This window comes from Pyxicephalus adspersus, chromosome 6 (assembly GCF_032062135.1).
Source record: "Pyxicephalus adspersus chromosome 6, UCB_Pads_2.0, whole genome shotgun sequence".
Lineage (NCBI taxonomy): Eukaryota > Metazoa > Chordata > Amphibia > Anura > Pyxicephalidae > Pyxicephalus > Pyxicephalus adspersus.
Window position 1 is genome coordinate 69,462,414 of NC_092863.1, and position 24,371 is coordinate 69,486,784.

The window sequence follows — 24,371 nt, forward strand, 5'->3', positions numbered from 1 at the left end:
GTGTGTCAGCGTGTCCCCCTCTCCCCGGCCGGTGTGTCAGCGTGTCCCCCTATTCTTGTCCTATAATAAACACCATTCCACCATTCCATATATACAGCATTCATGTCAGTGCCATGTGCACATGTCACCCTGAACCTTACACACACATGCTTATTTCAGGAGGGCCAGACAGGCTTGGCTGGGTCACTGCTGACAGCTTCTTCCTGTTTGTGATCACACATTGATCAATGCTGCCATCTCTTATACACATCTTTGATAGCAAGGGTTGCCTGGAGTTATGTGATCAGGAGCTGGTTGCACATGTGTATGGACGCTGTTCTGTAAGATTTGCTAACCAGGTGGTGGGTTAAGGTTCGAGGTGGGTTAGACATTCAGTAGGGGTGATTAAAATAGAACTAAACAAGCAGACAGGTCCTTTATTGCAAGCAGTATTTCTGCAATAAAATAACCTTACTGCCTGATCACAATGTTTTAATCACTCATCCCCCTCCTGTCAGAGGGAGCTGTCATCTTCTTATTGATTGGCTGGGATGATGTAACTTCTGCATGGAACTTCATTCAATCCCAGCTGCCACAGGGGAAGCCGAAATCCGCCACTTATCCCAGTTTCCTATGCTGAGCTGCACACACGATAAAGCCCCCCTGGTTGCAGATTTTAAAGCTGGAACATTCGTTCCACTTTAAGGTTAGCCACTGGGCATGAATGCTTCCTTGTAGGCAGCGGAATGTGGTGGGAGGGCTAAGATTGGGCACCTGAAAAAGAGTTATGGTTAGACACGAAGAAGGGGTGTTTGTTGGTAAGATTAGGCAGCAGTTTGGGAGCTATAGGTACAAAATTGGATAGAACACTGGGACCAGGTGTGGAAGTGTCAGCAAGGTATAGAATTGGTCTGCCTGATTGGCCTCTCTAAAGCTGGGCATACATTGTACAATCCAATCTACCAGAACCATGTAATGTGAGAATCATTTTAAACAACTCTTCAGTTGGTATTAAATCAGCCATTTTGTAGTTGTTATTTATTATTACACAGTATTTATATTGAGCCATCATATTATGCAGCACTGTACAAAGTCTATAGTCATGTCAATAGTTGTCCCTCAAAGGAGCTCATAATTTAATGTCCCTACCATAGTCTTTAATACAGTACAAGGTTAATTTTGGAGGGAAGCCAATTCACCTAACTACATGTTTTTGGAATGTGGGAGGTAACCAGAGTACCCGGAGGAAACCCATACAAACACCTAGCACTGCCCATGTTGATGGTAGATCTAAAGAATGATGTACATTGGGAATGTATAAGGCATGGTTGTCCCAACATACATGCTGAAATCTACATTTTCAGATTCTTTGTAATCCTTATCTAAGTTGACATTTATCTGTTAGGGAAATACTAAGCGTGTGGATTCTAGCACTCGAGGACTGGAGTTGGTCAGCCCTAGGCAGACCCTTATCTAAATTTGTGTATTACCTTGAACAGTCATGCTCAAAATGAATAATCTGTCTGTCAATCATCTTGGAAGGTGTTTTAAATGTTGCAGACAGAAATAAACAATACAGATAATAAAAGCACATGTGATGCAGAAAACAGAACACATGATTATTTTAATAATGAAAAGAGCTGGGAAGTGTAAATACTTCTTTAAAGTTGTTGCTGCTGTCCTTGATTATGTTAGGGAGATTTTACTTCTGTCCTGTCCCCTGGGGGCAGAGCAAGAAATGAGCAAAGCAGCTGTCACAGGGTCAGGGCAACAGACAGTAACAGGACAAAGGTTCGAACACTTGTCATAATCCTCAAATGCTTTGTCGCCATTTGTGTCCTCATCGGGATCACATGGTTAAAACTTGACAGGACTTCTATCTGTCTCTGTCCAGAACTTTACTTCCTTATATTAGCATAAGCTATGCAGTATTTTTTACATTTTTAGGGGAACCCTTAAAATAACTTCAAGGTTTTCAGGGGTCCCCTTCTATAATTACGATTTCCACGGCTCACCTTATTAGTATTGTAGTCAGTGGAATGAAAGCCTCTGAAGCTGCTTAATAAATGTCATTCTTACAGATAGTCAAAAAGATCATTAGAGTCTGTTAAACTGACCTGGGAGGCACAAATTGCTCAAGGAACCCAGCAACCTCTGGAGGAACCATAGGGACTCGCAGAACATTTTCTGGTGCAAAGCAAGAACTTTGTGACTGATATAACTGTCCCAAAAATGAATACACCTAAATTAGTGTAAAGTTGCATTTTGTTTCTCTCTTCCTCCAACATGTGCAGATAAAGTTGCATTTTGTTTCTCTCTTCCTCCAACATGTGCAGATGAAGCCTGTCTTACTCTTTATGTTCTCTAGTTCTAGCATTTAGGGTTTGTACACAATAACTGCTGCCTGTCACTTCCCATGCCATCAACAGTGGATGAGCAGAGAGCTGTGATGTGTGCAGTTCACCGGTATTCCTAAAATGACTCAATTATCCAACTGGACATAGTGATACAGACATCTACTTCTTTAGGTCAGAAACTAGGAGGAATAGTTTGTTAAAAATCTTGAAAATTCAAAAAATCATCCAGATGTGATAGTTTTTTCCCAACACAATTTAAGCTACACTTGTTTTTCACATGTATAACTGACTTGTCATGATAGAGTGGTTGTGTTTCATAATTAGTAACCGATTACACTTATGCAGCTGTCTGCATTGACATTCATTTGCATTGATCTTCAACCAGGAAACAGTTCTTGTATTTGCATGTCATGCTTTGGCTTTCACACTTGTGAGTCTAGTAGTTGTTTTGAGGAATATCTAATAATTTGTATAAGGCAGTCAATAAATATTTTACTTTTTTGAACCTTTAAACTTGAGTGTAAAGTTTTTTTTGTTTTTTTTGTTTTGCTGTATCATGACCAGTCTAGTTTGTAATGTTAGTGGTTTTTCTGCTTTCCCAGCCATTGAAGTGAGTGTGGGCAGCACTTTCACTATTACTTTTCCATTTTACTATTAATGGGGAAAGTACAGGCAACTTACTAATTCACATCTGCACTACACATATCATATTGTCTTGTCTAAAAACAGATCTATAGTTCTGTTCATTGTCTTGAATTGTTTAAATACAAAGATAAAAATATTACTATTCATAAATTGTCCACCTAAATATATAAATGTCTGAAATATAGACAACACATTCTACCGGTATTTATAGAGATATGAAATTACCATTCACAAAATCTAAATACAGAGCATCTTACATTTTGGAATCCATCCTCCAAAACATCCCCAGCATTGTGAATGGAAACGATACATGATAGAAAAGAATGTACCATGTAAAGTATGTAGCCTTATTCCTTTGTCAAAAACCAGATCGCACAACCATGACCCCGGTGTTGTGGACCTCTGCAGACGGAGAGGATTTTGAAAACTTGGGTCCTCAGATGAATAATGCATTAGTGCCTATTGTCCATTACCCATATCTTTAAAAATGTATTTAAGCCCTAGAAGTAATGAGACTAAGACAATAGAAACAAAAAAGTCAGCTGGGGTGGTCCCTTATTTTTTTTTTTTTTACTCTAAGTATGAACTGGAATAGATTTTTGACTGTAATCCTAATGTAAATTAAAAAAAAAGTTGCTTTTATACTAGAGTATATGCAGTACTCCCAGAATGACATATACATGTCCCAAACCTCAAAATAAAGAGACTTGTGAAAGGTGATGCGGTGTGTCCATAGTAGCCAGAGGTGCATTGTTTTAGAATATATCCCATTAGATTTGGGCAGGCAATGCATGAAAACATTTAAAACAGATGGTTTACATCTGTGCGTTGCACTGTACTGGAAGGCACATGGGATGGGCTTGTCAGAATGTACAAATGTATGACAGTAACTAGAGACAATGATGTATTGAATGGTATGCTCTGCACAGTGTGGCAAGTAAGGATTTTGGTAATGCTGAATGTACCTGTGGAATATGACATGTATTTTTTCATCTGCTGTTGGCCATGGGCGCAACAATGCTTCAATTTTAAAATTTTATTGAATGTTCTAGCAACATTTTATTTACCAATACTTTGGTTTTGTATTATTATTCAAGCAGCAAAATTCCATCAGTTGGAAATGTTTTATGAAATTGTGAAAAATTGTAATTTTAGTGTTGCAAAACATTTCAGTTTATAGACTTTGAAACCTGGCAAAATATTCTGGTAGCCACTGAGCCTAGAAAGAGATTGCCTGGATATCTCTGACTTTGGTGCTTTACATTACTGACTGAAAACAAGCATGGCAGATCACAAAGCATGTCAATACATGGACATAGCACCACAAACAACTAATTTGTCTGTGGCTATGTCCAACACAACTCTTCTTAGGTGTGGAATTATTCAAATGCAAATTATTTATTTTCTGCCATCCAGATCCTACAATTTGATAATGTTTCTGTTTTTTTCATTTCTGCAGGTTTTTCGGGAACCGCTGGTATTATAGTGTTTAACTTTCTAACGGACAAGAATCCTGACCAAGTATTACCTTTTGGATTTGTACATACTTTTTTAAAACTGTGAATCTTTGACAATGAACGGGCACAGCGATGAAGAAAGTAATAGCAGCGGAAATTCAAGGTATGGGTTTTCTCCTTATCTTCCTTGAAGCTGTTAGCAAACATGTAGATTCACATGTAGTGTTCAACCCAGAAATTGTTTTAGGCTGGGTGGGAAGAAATAGTAGGCGGGTGGCATCACCTTTATTGTATCCCAACTAACTAATCAGTAACTACCCAAAAACAGCCGTGTGGTTAGTGAAAAGATCCGGGTGGTGCACCCAGCTATCTAGACATTCTGATTCCTGATTTTGGTCTAGGTTTTACCCCAGCCTGTGTTTGGGCATTAAAAGAACTGAGGCTTGCTTACATATTGCTTTGGTGGCACTATGGAAACTAGGAACTAATTGGCTCGAAGTTCTCCCCTACTGATATCCACATAGGTTGGGCATTACCTGAAGCTAATATATCGACTGACCTATTATTCTAAATAATATATTAGGAAAGATCATTTCTAGCGACATTTATCTAATGTGTACATATACACAAAGTATATACTCTAGCTGCCCTTCTGCTTCCCCCCTTTCTGTAAGAGGGATTATACAGAAAAAAAGTAAGGTAATGTGAGGGAATATTCTCACTTCAGTATAGTTGTTCTATTTATCTTAGCGCACTGAATGCTTTCACTTTGTCTGGCATTGGAATCTGCCTAAAGTTCTGTCTAAAAAAAAAATCCAAGCATAAATTATTTACATACAATTGGAATATTGTTTGCTATGTCTTTTTTTTTTTTTTTTTTTTTTTTTTTTTTTTTTTTTTATAATCCTGAAATCCATTCAATTCATAGCAATTTGTTTCTGTTTAACAACAACCTTTTAATATATTTCTTGTCTAATTTTCATTTGTTTTTCTGCAGTAGCCGATCAGATGATGAATCGGGGTCAGGATCTTCATCTGGCAGCAGCAGCGATGGAAGCAGTAGCCAGTCTGGGAGCAGTGACTCTGATAGTGGTTCAGAATCTGGAAGCCAGTCAGACTCTGAATCGGATAGTTCGGAAAAAAAGCAAACTGTTCAGGCAAAGCCACCAAGGATGGATGGGGCTGAGGTAATGTACCATTGTTAAACACTAATATTTCAGACAGAACACATGGCTGTGATGTTAAAAGTAGACTTTTGCCATGCAGTTCAGCAAATGTGATTAAAAATTAATTAGGTTACTAGAACAATTATTTTTGATTAAAGTTTCCAGAACATCAATTCTGTTCCAGAGTCTCAATATAAACTTCCACTAAGAGGTATGCACTTGGCCCAATAGCTCCTGCCTTTTGTGCCTTGATTGACCCCGGACAGTGTGATGGATGGCCAGTCAAAGTGCAAAAACAAACTGTGTTTTCTTATTTGTACAACTAGAATTTTAGGTTTGTTCCTCAGGAAGAGAATCAAGGAGATATTTGGGTACTACTGAATGTACCTTCACTCTAATGCTACTTTACTGTGTAGAATATTGTTCAGAGTCTCTTTATATTCCTGTAACTATTTTTTTGTTTGTTTCAAATATATTACATATTGATGTAATAAAGCTTTGGTTTATATTGTGTAAATAGTTTAATACCTGTGAAGTGTTGATGATATCTGTTGGCACAGTACTGCCGCATTATAGTGGAATGATCTTTACCACAAAGGTGGGCAATGTTTTTTTGAGCTGTGTATTAATTTTATCCATCAGAAATCTAATTTTACCTGGCATTTAACCTATACATCTGTCTGTCTGTTTTTCCATGGTCTTCCCGGCCAATACCTATCTATCAAGCACATTGTCAATGCATTGTGCAATCATTCCTTAATTATAATACATTATGTCCCATCCTCTTTTTTTTGGTCTGACCTAATCCAACCCTCTTGCTTCCATTTACTTATCCATATAAGATCTGAGTGTGCTAGTACATCATTTGTTTACATCCACTGGCTGGCCACATGTTTTATGATGTATAAAAATAATGATGTATAAAAATGTGTTTCCCATCAGATCACTGAAAGTATGAATCTGTAGAGGGGGAGAGTGTTTTAGATTGATGACGAGATTGTAAGGATATGTTCACGTATCCTTTTAATCATGCTGCTGTTGTAATAAATAAATGATATTGCTACTTAGGGCTACAATGACCAAATAGATGCATAAAGCTAGAGATGTAAATTTTAATAGTGTTATTTTTTTGTTTTTTTTGTTTACAACTATGATTTACAACTGTAATTCATATCTAATTACTATTTTTTACTTTTTTTGTTCAGTTCTGGAAATCAAATCCCAGTATTCTTGCTGTACAGAAATCAGCCATGTTGAGAAAGCAGCAGCAGCAGCAGCAGCAACAACAACAAATACAGCAGAAACCAGCAGCATCCTCAAATAGTGGCTCAGAAGAGGTGTGTACATTTATAATGCCAATCTTGAATTTTGCCATGTGTATTTGCATTTGTATAAGTAAGCCACATAAATAGTTGGTTTAAAAGGTTAGTCCAACTGATATTACCAAAGGTAATACACTCGACCTTCCAATATCCTTGTTAAATGAACTGCCACTGTACCTAGGCTACTTTATTCCTAAAGTGTATATAATGTAATCTATTGTGGTTTATCAGTTCTTAGTTGTGGTTACTACATTAGCATTCTTTTCTCAGGCTAAGAGCATGTTAAAGTGAACCTAATGTTACAATTTATGATCAGGCAGGGTTTTATTGAAGAAATAGACAAGCAATGTTCCTCCTGCAATATTCATTCTAACCTGACTGACTGCTCCATAAAGCTATCAGAATCGTCGTGCATGCACAGTTCAGTGGGTTCCCAGCACATACTGGCTTCCCTTGCAGTTGCAGACACTGAATGAACGCCCTTATGCCTGCACAGGAGTGTAAGTCATCCCAGCCAGGGGAAGATCGCAAGAAGGGAGGGAATTAGACAGGTGAATATACAGAGTTTAGTTTTGCTTTAACAAGTACAGAAAATATCTGTTTTTGTCAAAAATGCATTGCCCCTGTCACTTCTGAAGGGGGAAAACTAACAATGGTAACTCTTCTATAAACTACTGTTCCTATATTTTACAATGTAGTGAAGATGCACAAAACCAGGCACTAGAAAACATACCATGGAAATGTGTTAACATAATAACCTGGTTAAAAGAAAGAGGGAAGCCTGAAAAAAGAATGCAATTACATTCAAGGACTTGTAATCTGCAATATATTACATCCGTGTTCTCCCCAGCCCCTTTTAGCTGGACGCACTCCCCGGCACTTTTCAGTATCCACACAGTTTTTAGGTGGTTACTGAGGAGTTAGGACACAATACAGGGCTGCCACCCACCTACAATTTCTTCCCACCAGATTAAAGAAAAATTCTCGGTTAATCACTGTACATTGTTTTTTTTGGTTCAGATATCCATTCATACAACTTGTTAAGTTAAAACTTCTTGATGTATATTCACCTTTTCCTATTTGGCATTTGGAGATGCAGTGGATCTAGGGGGATATAAGCCTGTGTGCTGTAGCTTGCATTTTTAGGAATAAAGGATTCCTCACCTGTAGTTGCTCTACTCGTTCTCTACACACTGATTATTCATTACCTTTCATTTTTTCATATTTTTTGTTTTAGGATTCGTCTAGTAGTGATAACTCTGATGAGGACTCGTCTAGTGAGAGTAAAAAGAAGAAACGCAAAGAGTGAGTACATTTATGACTTAACAGTTTGTGCTTCTAATCTAAATGTGCCCATTCCTTGTCTGTTGTCTAAATGCTTCTTGGTGCTGGTGTTATTTTCATTGCTTCTTACACAAATCTTTGTTCACTGCCAAGTTTTGTTTATCTTCCAAAATGAGTGCTCTTGACAACTCAGAGTATCCTTGCTCATACAAATTACTTAATTTGGAGCAAAACTGTGTGCTTGTTTATTAACTTGACATAATTCATTGACAATCACCCTGGACTTTTTTCTATTGGTGGCAGTTTACTTCTGAACCTTGAGCCTTTCCGTGTCTCAGGTTTGCACTTAGCTGTGTTAGTCTGAAGTCTGGCTTTAGTATTCCTTATGGTGTTTCAGCTGCTCTGCCTTGGTCTTTGTTTTGCCAGTGCTAACCTGAATTCTTGCTTGCATACTTGTGGGTAATTCTGCAGTAGCGTCTTGTTATTTACGTCCCTTGTTTTACTGTTTGGTATAGTGTATAAATCTGTTGTGCAATTACATGGAGTACAGGATGTGTGTGTTTTTGTGTGACGTATCAGGTGTTTGTCATTGATAGCTTTGAATGGTTATCTTCTAAATGATTGTAAGTTTAAACCCAGTAAAAATACATTTTTTAGTTTTTGGGTATTGGTATGAATTGAGACACTCCCAAAAATTCTGCAATATCTCCAATTCTTGCAACCAGATATGTTTTATGTTAAATAATGGCCTAGTTCACCTGTTACCATTATAGTTGCATCTTACTATTATACATAGATTCCCTAATGCGAACATTTCTTTTTCCCCTCTGTAAATTTGGCCTTCCATTACTTCAGTAGTGGGGAAAACAAGGTGACGGCTTGCAGCCTTGTGTTTCTCAAGGTCATACTAAAATCTATTGGGCCAGTTTTAGCTTAGGGACCGTTATGAAACTTAAGTTTTAGTATTTAAAGCGTAACACCATGGATATTCCAAAACCTTACATTTACATCTAGGATAATAAAAGTACTTTCACTTGTCCTGTTTCTCTGCTCCTTGGCAATCGGCTGTATCCTTTCCTTAAAATCTCAGGGCTTTTAGTGGCCCTAGGCATCTTTACAAGGCAGTACTTCCTGTCCTGTATTGTAATGATGCATCAGAATGTCTGTGACTGTGTGCTGAACAGAAACAGAAAAGAATGGTACTGGTTGAATTGAGAACAAGAAGCATGCAAGAGCAAGGAATAAAGCGAATAAACCTTTCTTTTAATGGTAACATAGACTGAACTGAGTGTTTAACCCTTGCTGTATGGATTGATTACAATGCAAGAATAGTTTTAACACATGCCAGCTTTAACTTTTTCATGACCAGACCGACCCCCTTTCAGAAGGATTTTTTTTTGTGTGTGTGTAGGGAAAAGTAAGGACATTTTTACCAGCATATCTGCAAATCAGGAATAATTATCAGGGCCTACTATTGAATATTAGGGTGTTCATTACGCTATGTATTTTGTGTTTATATGGAGTAGGATTGCTTTGGCAAATAAGAGATTAAGAATGGGTGATTCAGTGGGGAGCTGCTCCCTTTTTTGTGGTTTGTGTGCGTGTCTGAAGCAAGCTTGCATGTTAACTTTTCACCATTTCCGCCCTCTCAATATGTACAGTGAAGATTGGCAGATGTCCGGCTCAGGTTCTGATAGTGGCTCTTCATCGACCAGTTCCAGTTCAGATTCCGACTCAGGGGGGGATAGACAGAAAAGCAGCAGTAGGGACAGCGAATCTGATTATGAACCGAGCCTTAAAGTAAAAAACAAGAAATCTCAAAAAAGGTAAGGGCTAGATTCTGATGGTTTTTCCTCTCTTTAATTGCTATATAACTAGGAAGCTTCAGAGCTATAGTGTAAGCATTTATTATGAATGTATTTCACTTTCATAGCCATATATAGAACAATGTATCTTTATTATTTCTTGAATGAAAATACATCAGCACATGTAAGGAGCGGACTGCAATTTTGATGTAACTGTACTTGCTATACAGACTTGTTTTTATCCTCAACAGAGAAGGATGGTTTACCTAAATGGGTTGTAAGTATAGTGCTGCTTTTAACAATTGATTAAATATAAATGCAGTCCACCTATATTGTTTTGTAGCTTGTCCTTATTCTACTCTGCGGTCACTCCACTGGATTCTCCATTGTTAAAAGGTATTTTCATGCAAAGTAGCTTCACAACAGCATGTGAGAAAATTAATTGTAACATTGTAAGTTTCTTTATAGTATTAGATTTGCCATTAAATTAGCTTAAATTAGTATTAAGCTACGTACACACGTTAGACTTTTGTTGTGGGATCAAAGGAAATGTGGGATCCTTTCACATAAGAAATATACCATAACCAATAAAACAGCCAAGTGTTAATCCGGGGACTGTGTATAGCATAACAATATTTTTTCCCACTTCGTTTGAAAGAAAATCATAATGCTGTTTTTCACCAGTCTCATGGCTGCATCCTAAATATTATTATTAGTATTATTAAACATTATTCATACCACACCAACATATTACCTGTACATTAAATAGGGGTTGCAAATGACAGATACAGACAATGACACAGGCATGGGAGAGGGTAACAATCTAAGAGGCGGGAAGCAGCATACAATAAAAAAGGTAATAAGGCTAAAATCAGGATTTTAATTTGGTGGTTGAACAATGCATTTAAAAGGCTAACTAATTAAAGATAACTGACTGCAAACCATTAACTATTTAAAATTGCCCTTTGGTGTTATCTACCTTCATTTCTTCTCTAGCCTTTTTTGCATTTTGACGTTTTTTTTTGGGTTTTTTTTAACTGACATGCAATAGGAAACCTTTATGATAAGGTTCTGATGAAAGTAGGTATTCAGATGATGGATGAAGATTTAGTTGAAATCTCATCAGAGGTGGTCTTGGAAGTGATGTTTTACATTCAATACTTTAATATGGCAGAATGATGTGTCCTGTTGCAATGAATCACAGATTGTGTGTATATTTTGCAGGTGCCAGTTGAATTAGTGTAAGCATAATGCAAATTACATATTCAGTACCATGCATACTGTTAGTATAGAGCTTTTTATTTATAGGTGCCAGTTAAATTGCTATAAGCATGTAAAACAGATGACATCTACTGCACTATGCATGTACAACTAGGAAAAGGCACCAGAGCAGACCCATAACAAGCTGGCAGGATTTAGTCTTTTTGTTGGTTTGAGGAAATTCTTTAAAATCACTCCAGAAAGGGAAGCCTAACGGAGTCCACTCACGAGTCAAATAATTTTCTTTTTACAGAAGTTTGCAGCCTAAATATTAGGATGGTTTATGTAAAGTTAGGTCTACATAGTCTTGGTATTTGTATCCTTTTTTTGGGGGGGGTTGGTTCTATTGTTTGTGAAGTATATGTTTGTTTCAGGTCCAAAGCTAAAAATGGGAAGAAGATTGGTGGTCAAAAAAAAGATGCAGATTCCTCAGATGATGACGACGACTTTGATAAGCGAGGATCTAGGCGGCAGGCCACTGTAAATGTCAGTTATAAGGAAGATGAGGAGATGAAAACAGATTCTGATGACTTATTGGAAGTGTGTGGTGAGGATGTCCCTCAACCAGAGGAAGACGAGTTTGAAACAATTGAAAGAGTAATGGACTCTCGTTTTGGGCGAAAAGGAGGTAATTTGTGTTTCAAATCTTTAAATGCGATTTAAGGTTCATTGTGCAAACAATGTGAAAGTGTAAATACAGCCAGCATCCTGCTCAGTCACAGCCCTATTGTCAACTGGATTGCAGAGTCTTACCCGGAGACAGGCTACTGGTTAACAGCCAATGTATATGGTACAAAAGTGAATACCAGTAGTTCCAAAGTGAATACCATGGGGTATACACATAGGCCAACTGTTTCATTTTAATATAGTATACATGGTTTGCATGAGTTTGTGGGTTTTGCTCCATTCCATAGGAGCCTGACTGGTAACAATAATTTAAAAAAAAATTGTTCACGTGTTACAAGGATATGGTTAGAAACAGTACACAATTTAAAATATAGTATTTCTACCACTGTGTGCTCTCACCACATTTTCCAAATCTCAATTTGCAAATATATTTCAGACTGTTAAGTTAAATCAGGTAAACTAGATGTAGCTATAATTTTAATTAGTGGGTTGTAACTCTTTATATCTTTCCATTCTTAGTTACTGGTGGTACTACAACCATTTATGCAATAGAAGCTGATGGTGATCCTAATGCTGGCTTTGACAAAACAAAAGAGCTCGGAGAAGTCCAGTATTTAATTAAATGGAAAGGTTGGTCTCATATTCACAACACATGGGAAACTGAAGAAACTCTGAAGCAGCAAAATGTAAAAGGAATGAAAAAGCTGGAGAACTACAAGAAAAAGGAGCAAGAAACCAAGAAATGGTACTGGTGTAAAACTATATATATATTTCCCCCCTAAACTGTAAAATAATAGATTCCCTACTGAAGTGCATAGGTCATAATGCCTACATGGTCTTCTATAATAGGGACACAGCAATTTTGTCATTATAATTAATGACAAAATTTGCTGTGGTAAAGATTACTTATGTAAATATGGCTTTAGAAACTTTCACGGGTGATCTCGAGTAAAAGAAAACCACATTTAGCTAACCAAATCTTGCATTTTAGAATGCAAATTGTGCAAAGCTCAATGTACATGTAAAAGGAGATCTTATGCTTTCCTTGTTCCCAGTCATTGCCATTTTTGGTTCTTGGCAGTGAAGACTTTAAATAAAATGGGTAGGTGAAGCAGATAACACTCCTTGATTTGAATTCTAAATTACATTTACAATGTAGGAAATCTAAATGTAAACATGATTTTTTTTATCTGGTCTTAAACTGCCTCTGCTTTTGTGAACTAGCATCCCAAACTATATTTGCAAAAATGCTTGGTTTTCCCAATTACTAAGAATAATGTGTTAAAAGGTAAATATATCTTTTACATTTAATTTAGTTCAGTACTCATTCTGTTTTTTGTTTTTTTAAAGGTTTAAAGCAGCATCACCTGAGGATATTGAGTATTATAATTGTCAACAGGAACTTACTGATGACCTTCACAAACAGTATCAAATTGTGGAGCGAATCATAGGTAAAGGTTTCTTTATTATGTTGATGGCATAATTCTAGTGCTTGATTGGTGGGAGTTTGTGTAATTTACAATAGTAGTTGTTTTTATGTCTATAAACTGTATTTAATGCATATCCATACTGTTGCAACAGATTTCATTTTATTAGGATAAAAATTTTTTTTAGATTTTAATTAAAGTTACTGGTCTTGTGTTATTTTGTTTAATAAGGAATGTTTTGATTTTTGCAGCTCATTCAAATCAGAAATCTGCAGCTGGATACCCTGATTATTTCTGCAAGTGGCAAGGTCTTCCATATTCAGAGTGCAGTTGGGAGGATGGAGCACTTATTGCTAAAAAGTTTCAGGCACGCATTGATGAATATGTTTGCAGAAATCAGTCCAAAACTATTCCCTTCAAAGAATGCAAGGTAAGGAAATGTGGGATGCACAGATGAAAAATGGGGGTCATGCTACAGTGAAAGGCTTTGCACACAGCCACTTGATGGTAGCCCATATCAATTTACTGTGTCTGAACGATCAACTGAGCGGAATCTAGACACATTTTTCACTTTGTAATAATTCTGGGATTCAACAGCAAAACATTTTTTTCTAAAATGTTTTAATGCAAAAATGTTTCTTACAGGTTTTGAAACAGAGGCCACGGTTTGTTGCTCTGAAGAAGCAACCATCATATATTGGAGGAACTGATGTACTGGAGCTTAGGGACTACCAGCTTAATGGCTTAAACTGGCTTGCTCACTCATGGTGCAAGTAAGTATTTTTTTTGGTCTTGACTTTAGTCTAATGACAAATAATGGGGGGGGGAGGGGGGGTTTATTGCTAAAATCCAGTGTGTTATTTATTTATAGCTTGTATTTTTAAAAAAAAGTTGCTTCTCCTGGATTTTTTTTTTTTTAAGCTTTGTGGAAGGTAAAATGATATGCTTTACAAACTTTTCTTTTCACTGCCCAAAGATCTTTCAGCCATGTAATTTGTTCTTTAAATGCAGTTAGTTGAGTTAGTCCATTTTCTATTGCAATAACCACATTATTTGATGTACTGCAGAGCACAGGTACCAGATGTATTTGACATTTTCTTTTTCTCCTTCTTTTCAGGGGAAACAGTTGCATTCTGGCTGATGAAATGGGATTGGGAAAAACAATTCAAACTATTTCTTTCCTAAATTACTTATTCCATGAACACCAACTATATGGACCTTTTCTGATTGTTGTTCCCCTTTCAACGTTAACCTCCTGGCAAAGAGAAATTCAGATCTGGGCACCTTTAATGAATGCTGTTGTATATTTGGGAGATATTGGTAGCAGAAATGTGGTACGTTTATCAAACAACCTTCCGTACAATCTTTATGGTGGATATCACATTTTCCTTTGTAGATCCTCACCATTAACAATTTGTATGCTTGATGCACAAATGATGATTTGTTGCACTGGGCACAATAAAGTCTGTTAGCCTTAAGGCGAAATTTGCGTATTTAAACAAAAGTTAACTTGAATATTGTGTTGCTTGTATTTAAACTGGAAAATGGTTTACAAATGTTTGTGTATAAATTCACATATATGTTGGAGTTAACTTTAACCCATTCTGTGTGCTCATCTTCTGTGACTGAAGGTGCTTTGCCTGAGGCGTTCTGGTTATGCATTAACTTATTGGCCCCTCTTATATCTCCAACTCTAAAGTCATTTTACATTTACACATAATTCTAAAGTGGTATACTGTATTGACCATAGTTTTACTACTAAAAAAAATATATTGTTTATCCCTCCTAAGTTAAGTTAAACTTCAGTGACCTGACTGAGACGGTAGGATTCAACAGGTTTAGGGCATGAGAAAATGATCTCCCGACAGGAGTTTGAGTTAGTAAATGTGAGCTGAAAAGAAAATCCTTTTTTAAACATTCCACAAAAGAGAACCTGTTTCACTACATTGACTTAATGTGAATGCTTTGGACCTGCACAAAAGTCAAGTAAATGACATTTACAAAAGAGTTTTTACCTTTTTAAATAGATTGAATACATAGCATTTATTAACCCCCCTAGCGTTCTAATTCTGTCCGTATTTCCATGCAAAAAGTTACATTTTTTGGCATGGAAATTTATTTTACATTATAGGCTATAATTCTTAGTCATAATTCACTGAAATATGTCCAATATTTAAAAAATTTTATAATAAACTTTAAATAAAAGAAACTCAAAAATCTGTTAAAAAAATAGTGAAACATGTAATATAACTGTACCAGTGGCATGTAAATTATATATATATAATATAATTGTATGTGTGTGTGTATATATATTATATTTTGTATTGGATTTAATACAGCTATTTTGTATTGAATCCAATACAAAATTATTTCTCGCCCATCCTCCTGCCTGCACAGACGTCACCGGGAAACCCCAGAGATCGTCTCTGCAGTTTGCGGCTGAAGATTGGAGGAGGACGTGTCCCCAGGACCTGCGGGGACGAGCAGGACGCCGGGGGACGACTACAGAAAAAGGTAAGTGGGGTTTTTTTAATTTTAAGCGACCCCGAGTGTGACTCAGGATTTTGCAGGTAACATCCACCCTAAGTCGCACTCTGGATTACCGTTAGGGCGGGTAAATCCAAATGCACAACAGCATTACGTGGTAATGCTGTGTGATCATTGTTCAATGCTGCAATCCTCTCCATGCTCTAGGGTGGGAGCAGTGATAAGAAACTGTAATCAAGGGTTAGGTTATCACATTTCTGCAGTCTTTAGTCTAAATGAATATGATTTAGTCACTTAGTAGTTGATGTAAATCTATTTGGTTTATAAAGCTAGTGATGGAACTACCAGATAAAATGTTTTTCTTTATAACAAAAAAAAAAAAAAGCAGCTCTCCTTATAAATGGACATGTGTAGGTCCCCAAATAAATGGTCATTGAGAATTTCCCCTTTATTTCTTTTCCAGTGTCAGGTATAAGATAACGTCTACTTCAGGGGGTGGTTGCTCAGCTCTGTATGGTTATTATGGAAAGCAAAGTGCTTTGAAAAGTGAACAATTTTGCATAAGTTTGGTGAATTTTATTAAGCGATTGTGACTTTTTTGTCAGTATATTGATGAATTTAGTTTTACTTTAATAAATGGAGCACCCTTTAAGCAAATTACTGGAGTCTTCTATTTTAATGGATTTTGCTATTGTGTTTCAGATCAGAACTCATGAATGGATGCACCTTCAGACCAAAAGGTTAAAATTCAATGTTTTATTAACGACCTATGAGATCCTGCTTAAGGATAAAGTAAGTAATTTGGCACATTTTGTTGTGTCTGCTTTATGCATTCTTTAGCGTCCAGGATGGAATTTGGCCTTTGTAGGTGGTTCCCCTACCACATAGAACCCATCTTAACCAATATGTTGCACTACAATGACATAATAGTCCTGTGGTTTGAATTTTTTGACATTTTGTAATTCAAATAGTTTAGATTATCATCCATTTAACATGGTGGGCTGTTTGCTATAGAAGCTAAGCATCTACTCACCATAAATCTGTAAATATTCACTTTAAGTATCCAGATGCAGATGAAGAAAACAAAAACTTTAATTTAATTGTGAATATACCCATAATTGTGCGAATTTTTAGCAACTCATTTAGTTTATCTAAAGCTTAAATGCATAGCAGTGCAAAGTGTATGAGCAGATGTATATTGTAAGCTGTATTCTGGTCATAAACATTTAAGTGCATTTTTCCTAAAATGTTTATTTAAATCTTTATTAAGGGCATGGTGTTAAATGTGTTTATTGTGTAAACTGCACATAGATGACTGGAGCACTTCTAATGGCCCTGCCCTGCTATGTCGTCATTCTGTGTGAAGGGTACTCTGGTCAGTGTAGAATGCTTCAATACCTGGAGCGTTAGAAGAATTTTTTATTGTTATTTGATCACTATGATATCCTTCTTATGCATCATTTTGTGCTTTATATGCTACTCTATATAACTTGATGGGTCTGCAGCTCTGTTTGGGTTTTTTATTTAGTATGGTGCATGTCTTTATTGTGAACCTATGTGCAGCATCTGAGTACATTACTAATACAAGTTCCTCCTCTAGTCTTTTCTAGGGGGTGTTAACTGGGCTTTCATAGGAGTTGATGAAGCTCATCGGTTAAAGAATGATGATTCCCTTTTGTATAAGACCCTGATAGACTTTAAATCTAATCACCGCCTTCTCATCACTGGAACACCATTGCAGAATTCACTTAAAGAACTATGGTCCCTGCTTCAGTTCATCATGCCAGAAAAGTAAGTTGTAAAGGTCCCTATGATATTCTAAATAATAAATAAAAAAGGCAATATTTTGAGAAGTAGGTTGACAAAAGTTGCTTTGTTTTCTAGATTTTCCTCTTGGGAAGACTTTGAAGAGGAACATGGCAAGGGCAGAGAATATGGCTATGCCAGTCTCCACAAAGAACTCGAGCCATTCCTTCTAAGAAGAGTGAAAAAAGATGTGGAGAAGTCTTTACCTGCAAAAGTAGAACAGATTTTAAGGATAGAGATGAGTGCTCTGCAGAAACAGTACTATAAGTAAGTGGAACTGGTATTTTCATTTTTCTTCCTTTTCGCACTTTAAAGGGTCCCGTCACAAAAAAGTAATTTAGAAAGGAGAACCCTGGTATAGCTACTACTCCTCATAATAGCCACAGCAGAATGGTAGGGTTTAGAACTTTGGTGCTGAAGGATAGCTCTCCTTAATTGTAGGGAATGATGTTGGTGCCTGGCACAGAGCAGCTTGTTTAAGAGGCTACAGGAAAACCGTTTTCTCTGCCAACTTTCAGTGCAGGATAGCAGCCTTTAATTGTAGAGAGAATGACGTCAGTGCATGTAGTCGTAGAATAGTGTGACTCATGGAAGAGGCTGCAAGAGAAGGAGCTGTTGATGATTTTCTTTTATTTGAAGTAGATGGCATGTGAAAAAGCCTGTATGCTCCCTTAAACGAAGCTCAGGCTTTTTGGTGCTTTGAAGAAGTCTGTTTTTAGGATGTAGGTTTTGGGTAATTTTTGTCTTGTTTTATGTTCTACAAAGGTTTAAAAATCAAAATATAATCTTATTCATCCACCTTAATTTTAAGCCTTTTTCAAACTCTTTTTGGTCCAAATGATTTCTCCTGGTTCTAAATGATTTTCCCAAGACAGTGGGAATGTTTAAAAAAGTAAAGCCACTTTTTCGTATAACACTGACCAAAATAATAAACTGTTTTAATTTTTTCTCCTTAGTTTTACACTAAATAAAATAACATTTTTACAAAACTGTATTGTGGAAACAAAGTTTGGTTTATCCAAAAACAAAAGGCAATAAATTTTATCTTTGGAGGCAAAGTAATCACAGAATATTCAGGCCCATAGCGGAAATATTAAAAATGCTTCTGGCCCATAAAGGTGTAAATGTACTAGAGCTAAAATAATTAAACACAAATGAATGAATGAATGAATGTAGTTATGTATTTACTGTAAAAATCAACTGTATATTTAATTGCAACTTATAGTACCCTTCTGATTTGGTAAAAGCCTCGTTCAATCCCACGTGCAGCCAAACTCAGTGTGGTACACAGAGGGACGGTACTTGTAGCCAATCGGGTGTGCTGCACTCACATGTGCCAACATAATTTTTAAACAAGTAAACCTTTTCACAATTGAAATCTGTTGCCTTAGGTGGATTTTAACGAGGAATTACAAGGCTCTGAGCAAAGGTTCCAAGGGCAGTACCTCAGGATTTTTAAACATTATGATGGAGCTTAAGAAGTGTTGTAATCATTGCTACCTCATTAAGCCACCAGAAGATAATGAATTTTATAACAGACAAGAAGCTCTACAGGTAAGAATATGTATGAATAATTGTGTAGACCTTTGTCAAGCCATTTGAATTTCAACCTAACTGCATATTCCTTTTTTAGGAGCAACTTTAGATACTTAGCTGATAGCTCATCATGGATTTTTTTGTGTGAAATGCTCCATTATCTAGTGTTTTCTATAAAAAAAAGTAGTTATTTTCTAAGGGTAGGAACTAGATTGTAAGCAGATGTGTAAATGGGTGGCCAAGGCAATGCCTTTTTTCCATTTCCAATGTTGGATTGTAAAAATTGCTCTTTACTATTAGTTTAGTATCTGTAAATAGTAGAATAGTAGGTGTTATAATATAATCATAATAAATTAGCCCAAGTTTCCTTTAGTCTACCAAATTCTAGCAAAATGCCACTTCTAACAAACCATGTGTTTTATGTGTGGAGGATTAAGAGTGTTTCTACTTGCATTTTTAATGTGGTGTTTGTTTTGTTATCTTTATATCCTGTAAAGCACTTAATTCGAAGTAGTGGGAAACTAATTCTCCTGGACAAATTGCTAAAACGTTTGCGTGAACGTGGTAACAGAGTCTTGATCTTTTCTCAAATGGTGCGGATGCTGGACATCCTTGCCGACTATTTAAAGTCTCGACAGTTTCCGTTTCAAGTGAGTACTAAAAACACTGTCTGTGATGGATAATCATAATAATTCACGTCTATTCATTTTTATTCAACTTTTTTTTTTAAGAGGTTAGATGGGTCCATCAAAGGAGAAATAAGAAAGCAAGCACTTGATCATTTTAATGCTGAAGGATCAGAGGTAATGTCTAAATTCAAAGGACTTTTGAAATACTTGTTTTTTAAAATGCATTTAGCTTTTTATATATTTATGTGAAAATATTTTGGATTGCTGTATAATATATCTATATATAAAAGTATTGCAGCTTTGTTTTAGTAAACTTAATGTTTTGGCTAGTCATTCTTTAGAGTAGAACTTACACCTTTTTGTTTATAGACACCCAAGTTACATGTACAGGTTGGGCTCTCGGCAGTCTGTATGGTAAATGGGTGAGTCATTGATATATCTAACCAAAATCTCTTTCTGTTTGATAGGACTTTTGCTTCCTCCTTTCTACCAGAGCGGGTGGGCTTGGTATAAACTTGGCTTCAGCTGATACAGTCATTATTTTTGATTCTGACTGGAATCCACAGAATGACTTGCAGGCTCAAGCCAGAGCTCATCGTATTGGACAGAAGAAACAGGTACGGTACATTTTAGGCACTTATTGGGTGACGCATTGGATTTGTCCTGTATTATGAAAGTAGGTAGTTACAATGAACAAGCAGAAGTAGTTGTTGCATATTCCATAAATAACCACATTCTCATTGAGTAAGTAAGAAACAGAAGGAGTAGCAAAAGAGGAAGGCATTAGGCAACAACGATACACGATCAGAAAGGTAGAATTCTACCTTTGCCAGGCTAGTAGAGCATAAACCTATTTCGTGTTAGCTATACAACATGAAGTATGATTTGGAATGGCCTATAAAGTGCTGATGTCTGCCGTGTTTATTTCAATGCCTGTTAATTTCATACAGTTGTGCATCCTTACATTTCTTTTGAATGTAACGGAGCTAAAATAGGACTTTTGTGGCTGCATTATGCACATTGCTTTTGAGTTAGTCAGAAAATTTTGACTGTCTACTATGTCATTTTAGATGTTTGTGTACATCAATATTATCTCTCTATTTCTAACTAGCGTAATAGTGTTTAACCACCTTGCCGTTAAGCCCGACCTTCGTTCGGGCACAAAAAAATTGCAAGGATGGTTAACCCCGAGATTTTTCCCATCCTTACTTTACCTGGTCCCCCTGTGCTCATCCAGCGTCGTTTTCGTATTCCAGCGTCGCCCTCCGTCCAGCGTTGTCCGTCGATCTCCCTCTCCAGCGTCTGGTGCCAGCGGGACCGGTAAGATGCCGGCCGGCATCTTGTGTTCCGCCGGCCGGCATCTTGTGTTCCGCCGGCCGGCATCTTGTGTCCTGCCGGCCGGGCGGCGGAACACAAGATGCCGGCCGGCTTCTTACCTGGTCCCGCTGATCGTCCGACGTCCTTCTCGTTCCAGCGCCGGGTGCCTTCTGAAACGAGAAGCCGTCCGGCGGAGAAAAAAAAAACCGGACGGCTCCTGCGTGATGACGTTGGCGCGTGTGCGGGAAATTCAAATAGAAACTTATTCATTTATTTTGTATTGAATCCAATACAAAATAATTCAAATAAATACAAACTGTCATTTTGTATTGGATTGAATACAAACTCCCTATCCAATCCAATACAAAAAATAAAAAAAGTAAATAACTTGGAAATTCAAATTTATATTTTGTATTTGATTGGATACAAACTTGCGTATCCAATACAAAATAATATAAAATTAATACAAAGTACATAACTGGTAAATTCAAACTCTCATTTTATATTGGATTGAATACAAACTCCTGTATCCAATCCAATACAAAAAAATAAATAAAATAAAAGTAAATAACTTGGAAATTCAAATTCTTATTTTGTATTGGATTGGATACAAACTCCCGTCTCCAATCAAATACAAAATAATTCAAAACAAACCCCAATAAATACAGAATCAAAGTTTTAAAAATTGCCACTTATTCCCTGGATGGCTAGTGTGTAACACTGTGTCTTATCTTACCTTTGCTGATCTTCGCCTAATTTTGACCATTTGCTGCCTGCTTTGACCTCTGCCTGGACTCTGACATCTCCGCCTGCTTTGACCTCTGCTTGGACTCTGACATCTCTGCCTGGACCTGGACATCACCGCCTGCCTGACCCCTGCCATGGCTTCAAGCTTTGTTTATGTAGTCATGTTTAAGCTGATTTTTGTGTTTTTCCTTTAATTTTATTAAAAGTAATTTTTTTTTTTAAATGATTGTGTGTTTCAAACATTTTTTATATTCATATTATCTACTAGAACCCCTGTTCGGACATATTTCTGTAAGTTACAGGTCTACAATTTAAAAAAAAAATTTCATGAAAAACAGTGGATCACTTTTGGTACAGAAATCTAGACCTCAGTGTAACGCTCAGGAGGTTAAAGTGTATTTGATATTGTAGCAAAGTTTACATCATTTGTGCCCGGTATAAATGTTCACACATGAAATAACATCTTCTTTAAGTGCCCATGACACAACAACTGTGGTGTTTGTAAGAAGGAAATGGCTTCTTTTATCGAGCAACAATTTGATGCCCACATATATAATTACACACCTAGAAACCTTCACCTAGGCCATTCATTTTTAAGTCAATGACATTCACATATATACCTTTTTAAAAGGTAAAAATTATAATACATTATTTAAAATAAATGTTTTGCTGTGTTTAGGTGAACATCTATCGTCTGGTCACCAAAGGCTCTGTTGAGGAGGAAATTATTGAAAGAGCAAAGAAAAAAATGGTGCTGGATCATCTTGTTATTCAAAGAATGGATACTACGGGCAAAACAGTTTTACACACTGGATCAACACCGTCTAGGTATATATTGCTCCAATCATTGTTTGTGTACTCTGTTAGTAGGCATGTCTGTGCTAACATGTCTTTTATTTTTAGCGCTACACCATTTAACAAAGAAGAGCTTGCTGCTATTTTAAAGTTTGGTGCTGAAGAATTATTCAAGGAACCTGAAGGAGAAGAGGAGGAGCCTCAGGTCTGAAAACAACCAAGATCTAGAACTGTTCTAGTACAACCTATTGTCTTAATTAAATAATTATATTTTTTTAAATTTTTTTTTATACAGGAAATGGACATTGATGAAATCTTAAAAAGGGCAGAAACACGTGAAAATGAAGGTGGACCAATGACTGTAGGAGATGAGCTGCTTTCCCAATTCAAGGTACTACATCATATCCTAACTGCCTTCATATATACACATAGTGTCCGTGATCTGGACTTTTCACACGAAGGGTATTTGTGACTCTACAGGCATGACTAAATGTTACAACCAGGCTGTCACTGAGCATTATTATTATTATTAAAATACAGTATATAGCACCAACATATTGCAGTTCTTTACATTAAAAAAGAAATAAGGATATACTTTGTTTTCCTGAGTTATGGCAGAAGAGAATTTTCTAACTCCCTGTTCATTTAATGTTAATTGACACATGTTCCCATTGTCTTCATTCCACCCCCCTTTTTGGTTCTGTGCTACAACACTAATTTTCTTTTTTTCTCCTTGACAAGGTTGCTAACTTTGCTACAATGGAAGATGATGACATCATAGAAACTGATCGGAATTCAAAATCCTGGGATGACATTATCCCTTCAGACCAGAGAAGAAGAATGGAGGAAGAGGAAAGACAGAAGGAGCTTCAAGAAATTTATCTTCTTCCTAGGATGCGTAATTGTGCGAAACAGGTACTGTAATGTGTTTCATATAGCAGGACCTTTAATTTTATTACATTTTGTACTCTGACACTCCATTCTATCTTTGCAAACTTGATTTTTTATACTGCATGATTTTTGCATTGTATACTTCAGGCTAGCTTTAATGGAAGCGAAGGTAGACGCAGCAGAAATAGAAGGTACTCTGGGTCAGAGGACAGCGATTCAGGTTCTGACAGAAAACGCCCCAAAAAAAGAGGCCGACCAAGAACGATTCCACGGGAGAACATTAAAGGTTTTAGCGATGCTGAAATAAGAAGGTATAATTACCTAAATATTTAAAATATATTTTATTAATGTATTTCCTCCTGATATGTTCTGCTTTCAATATATTATGTTTAGAAAGTACTGTTTTTATTTGGGGAAAAGTGCTCTCCTTACTTTAACTGGCTTTAATTTTTTGGTCTTAACGGAGTATGTCCTCTCATAATGTTTGATATGCTACTTTCCCAAAGTATGAGCTTACATTTGTTTTATTTTCTGCTTTTAGGTTTATTAAAAGTTATAAAAAGTTTGGTGGACCTTTAGAAAGGTAAATATTTTAAACTGTTTACATTCATGGTATGTGTACTTTTAATTATGTATTTCAAATATAAGGATATTAAAGTTTAGCCAGTCAAAACTGGCATTTCAGTTTTCATGTTTGGAACTGCAGTGTGAAATCAACTCAAAGTATAACTCTAAGACGTAGTGCTTTACTTTGTATGCCTGAAATCCCATACCGTGGCTGTTTTAAGGATAAAAAAAACCTTGTTACAATCCCTTTTTTGAATTTTTGGCTCA

The 24,371-nt window shown here is 36.5% G+C and overlaps 1 protein-coding gene and 1 long non-coding RNA gene across 6 annotated transcripts in view; both read left to right on the plus strand.

Annotated features, from left to right (window-relative positions):
• The window catches only part of CHD1 (chromodomain helicase DNA binding protein 1), a 36,312-nt gene that overhangs the window by 1,662 nt on the left and 10,279 nt on the right, over positions 1 to 24,371 (plus strand). For 3 of the 5 annotated variants that reach the window (XM_072416128.1, XM_072416130.1, XM_072416125.1), the window contains exons 2-25: positions 4,441 to 4,601; positions 5,436 to 5,625; positions 6,810 to 6,941; positions 8,164 to 8,231; positions 9,872 to 10,036; positions 11,650 to 11,903; positions 12,422 to 12,647; positions 13,253 to 13,353; positions 13,581 to 13,759; positions 13,975 to 14,102; positions 14,447 to 14,663; positions 16,519 to 16,608; positions 17,417 to 17,607; positions 17,701 to 17,889; positions 19,014 to 19,176; positions 19,656 to 19,808; positions 19,890 to 19,961; positions 20,255 to 20,404; positions 22,531 to 22,679; positions 22,755 to 22,851; positions 22,942 to 23,037; positions 23,388 to 23,561; positions 23,685 to 23,848; positions 24,079 to 24,120. In XM_072416128.1, the coding sequence (XP_072272229.1) occupies positions 4,555 to 4,601; positions 5,436 to 5,625; positions 6,810 to 6,941; positions 8,164 to 8,231; positions 9,872 to 10,036; positions 11,650 to 11,903; positions 12,422 to 12,647; positions 13,253 to 13,353; positions 13,581 to 13,759; positions 13,975 to 14,102; positions 14,447 to 14,663; positions 16,519 to 16,608; positions 17,417 to 17,607; positions 17,701 to 17,889; positions 19,014 to 19,176; positions 19,656 to 19,808; positions 19,890 to 19,961; positions 20,255 to 20,404; positions 22,531 to 22,679; positions 22,755 to 22,851; positions 22,942 to 23,037; positions 23,388 to 23,561; positions 23,685 to 23,848; positions 24,079 to 24,120 (3,437 nt within the window). In that variant the 5' untranslated portion in view covers positions 4,441 to 4,554. The remainder of the gene's footprint in view (positions 1 to 4,440; positions 4,602 to 5,435; positions 5,626 to 6,809; positions 6,942 to 8,163; positions 8,232 to 9,871; positions 10,037 to 11,649; positions 11,904 to 12,421; positions 12,648 to 13,252; positions 13,354 to 13,580; positions 13,760 to 13,974; positions 14,103 to 14,446; positions 14,664 to 16,518; positions 16,609 to 17,416; positions 17,608 to 17,700; positions 17,890 to 19,013; positions 19,177 to 19,655; positions 19,809 to 19,889; positions 19,962 to 20,254; positions 20,405 to 22,530; positions 22,680 to 22,754; positions 22,852 to 22,941; positions 23,038 to 23,387; positions 23,562 to 23,684; positions 23,849 to 24,078; positions 24,121 to 24,371) is intronic. The other 2 variants (XM_072416127.1, XM_072416129.1) reach the window with 1 other exon arrangement.
• On the plus strand, positions 1,765 to 2,457 carry LOC140332570 (uncharacterized). Its single transcript, XR_011921176.1, has 2 exons — positions 1,765 to 2,231; positions 2,274 to 2,457. It is a non-coding gene; the product is annotated as an uncharacterized lncRNA (long non-coding RNA).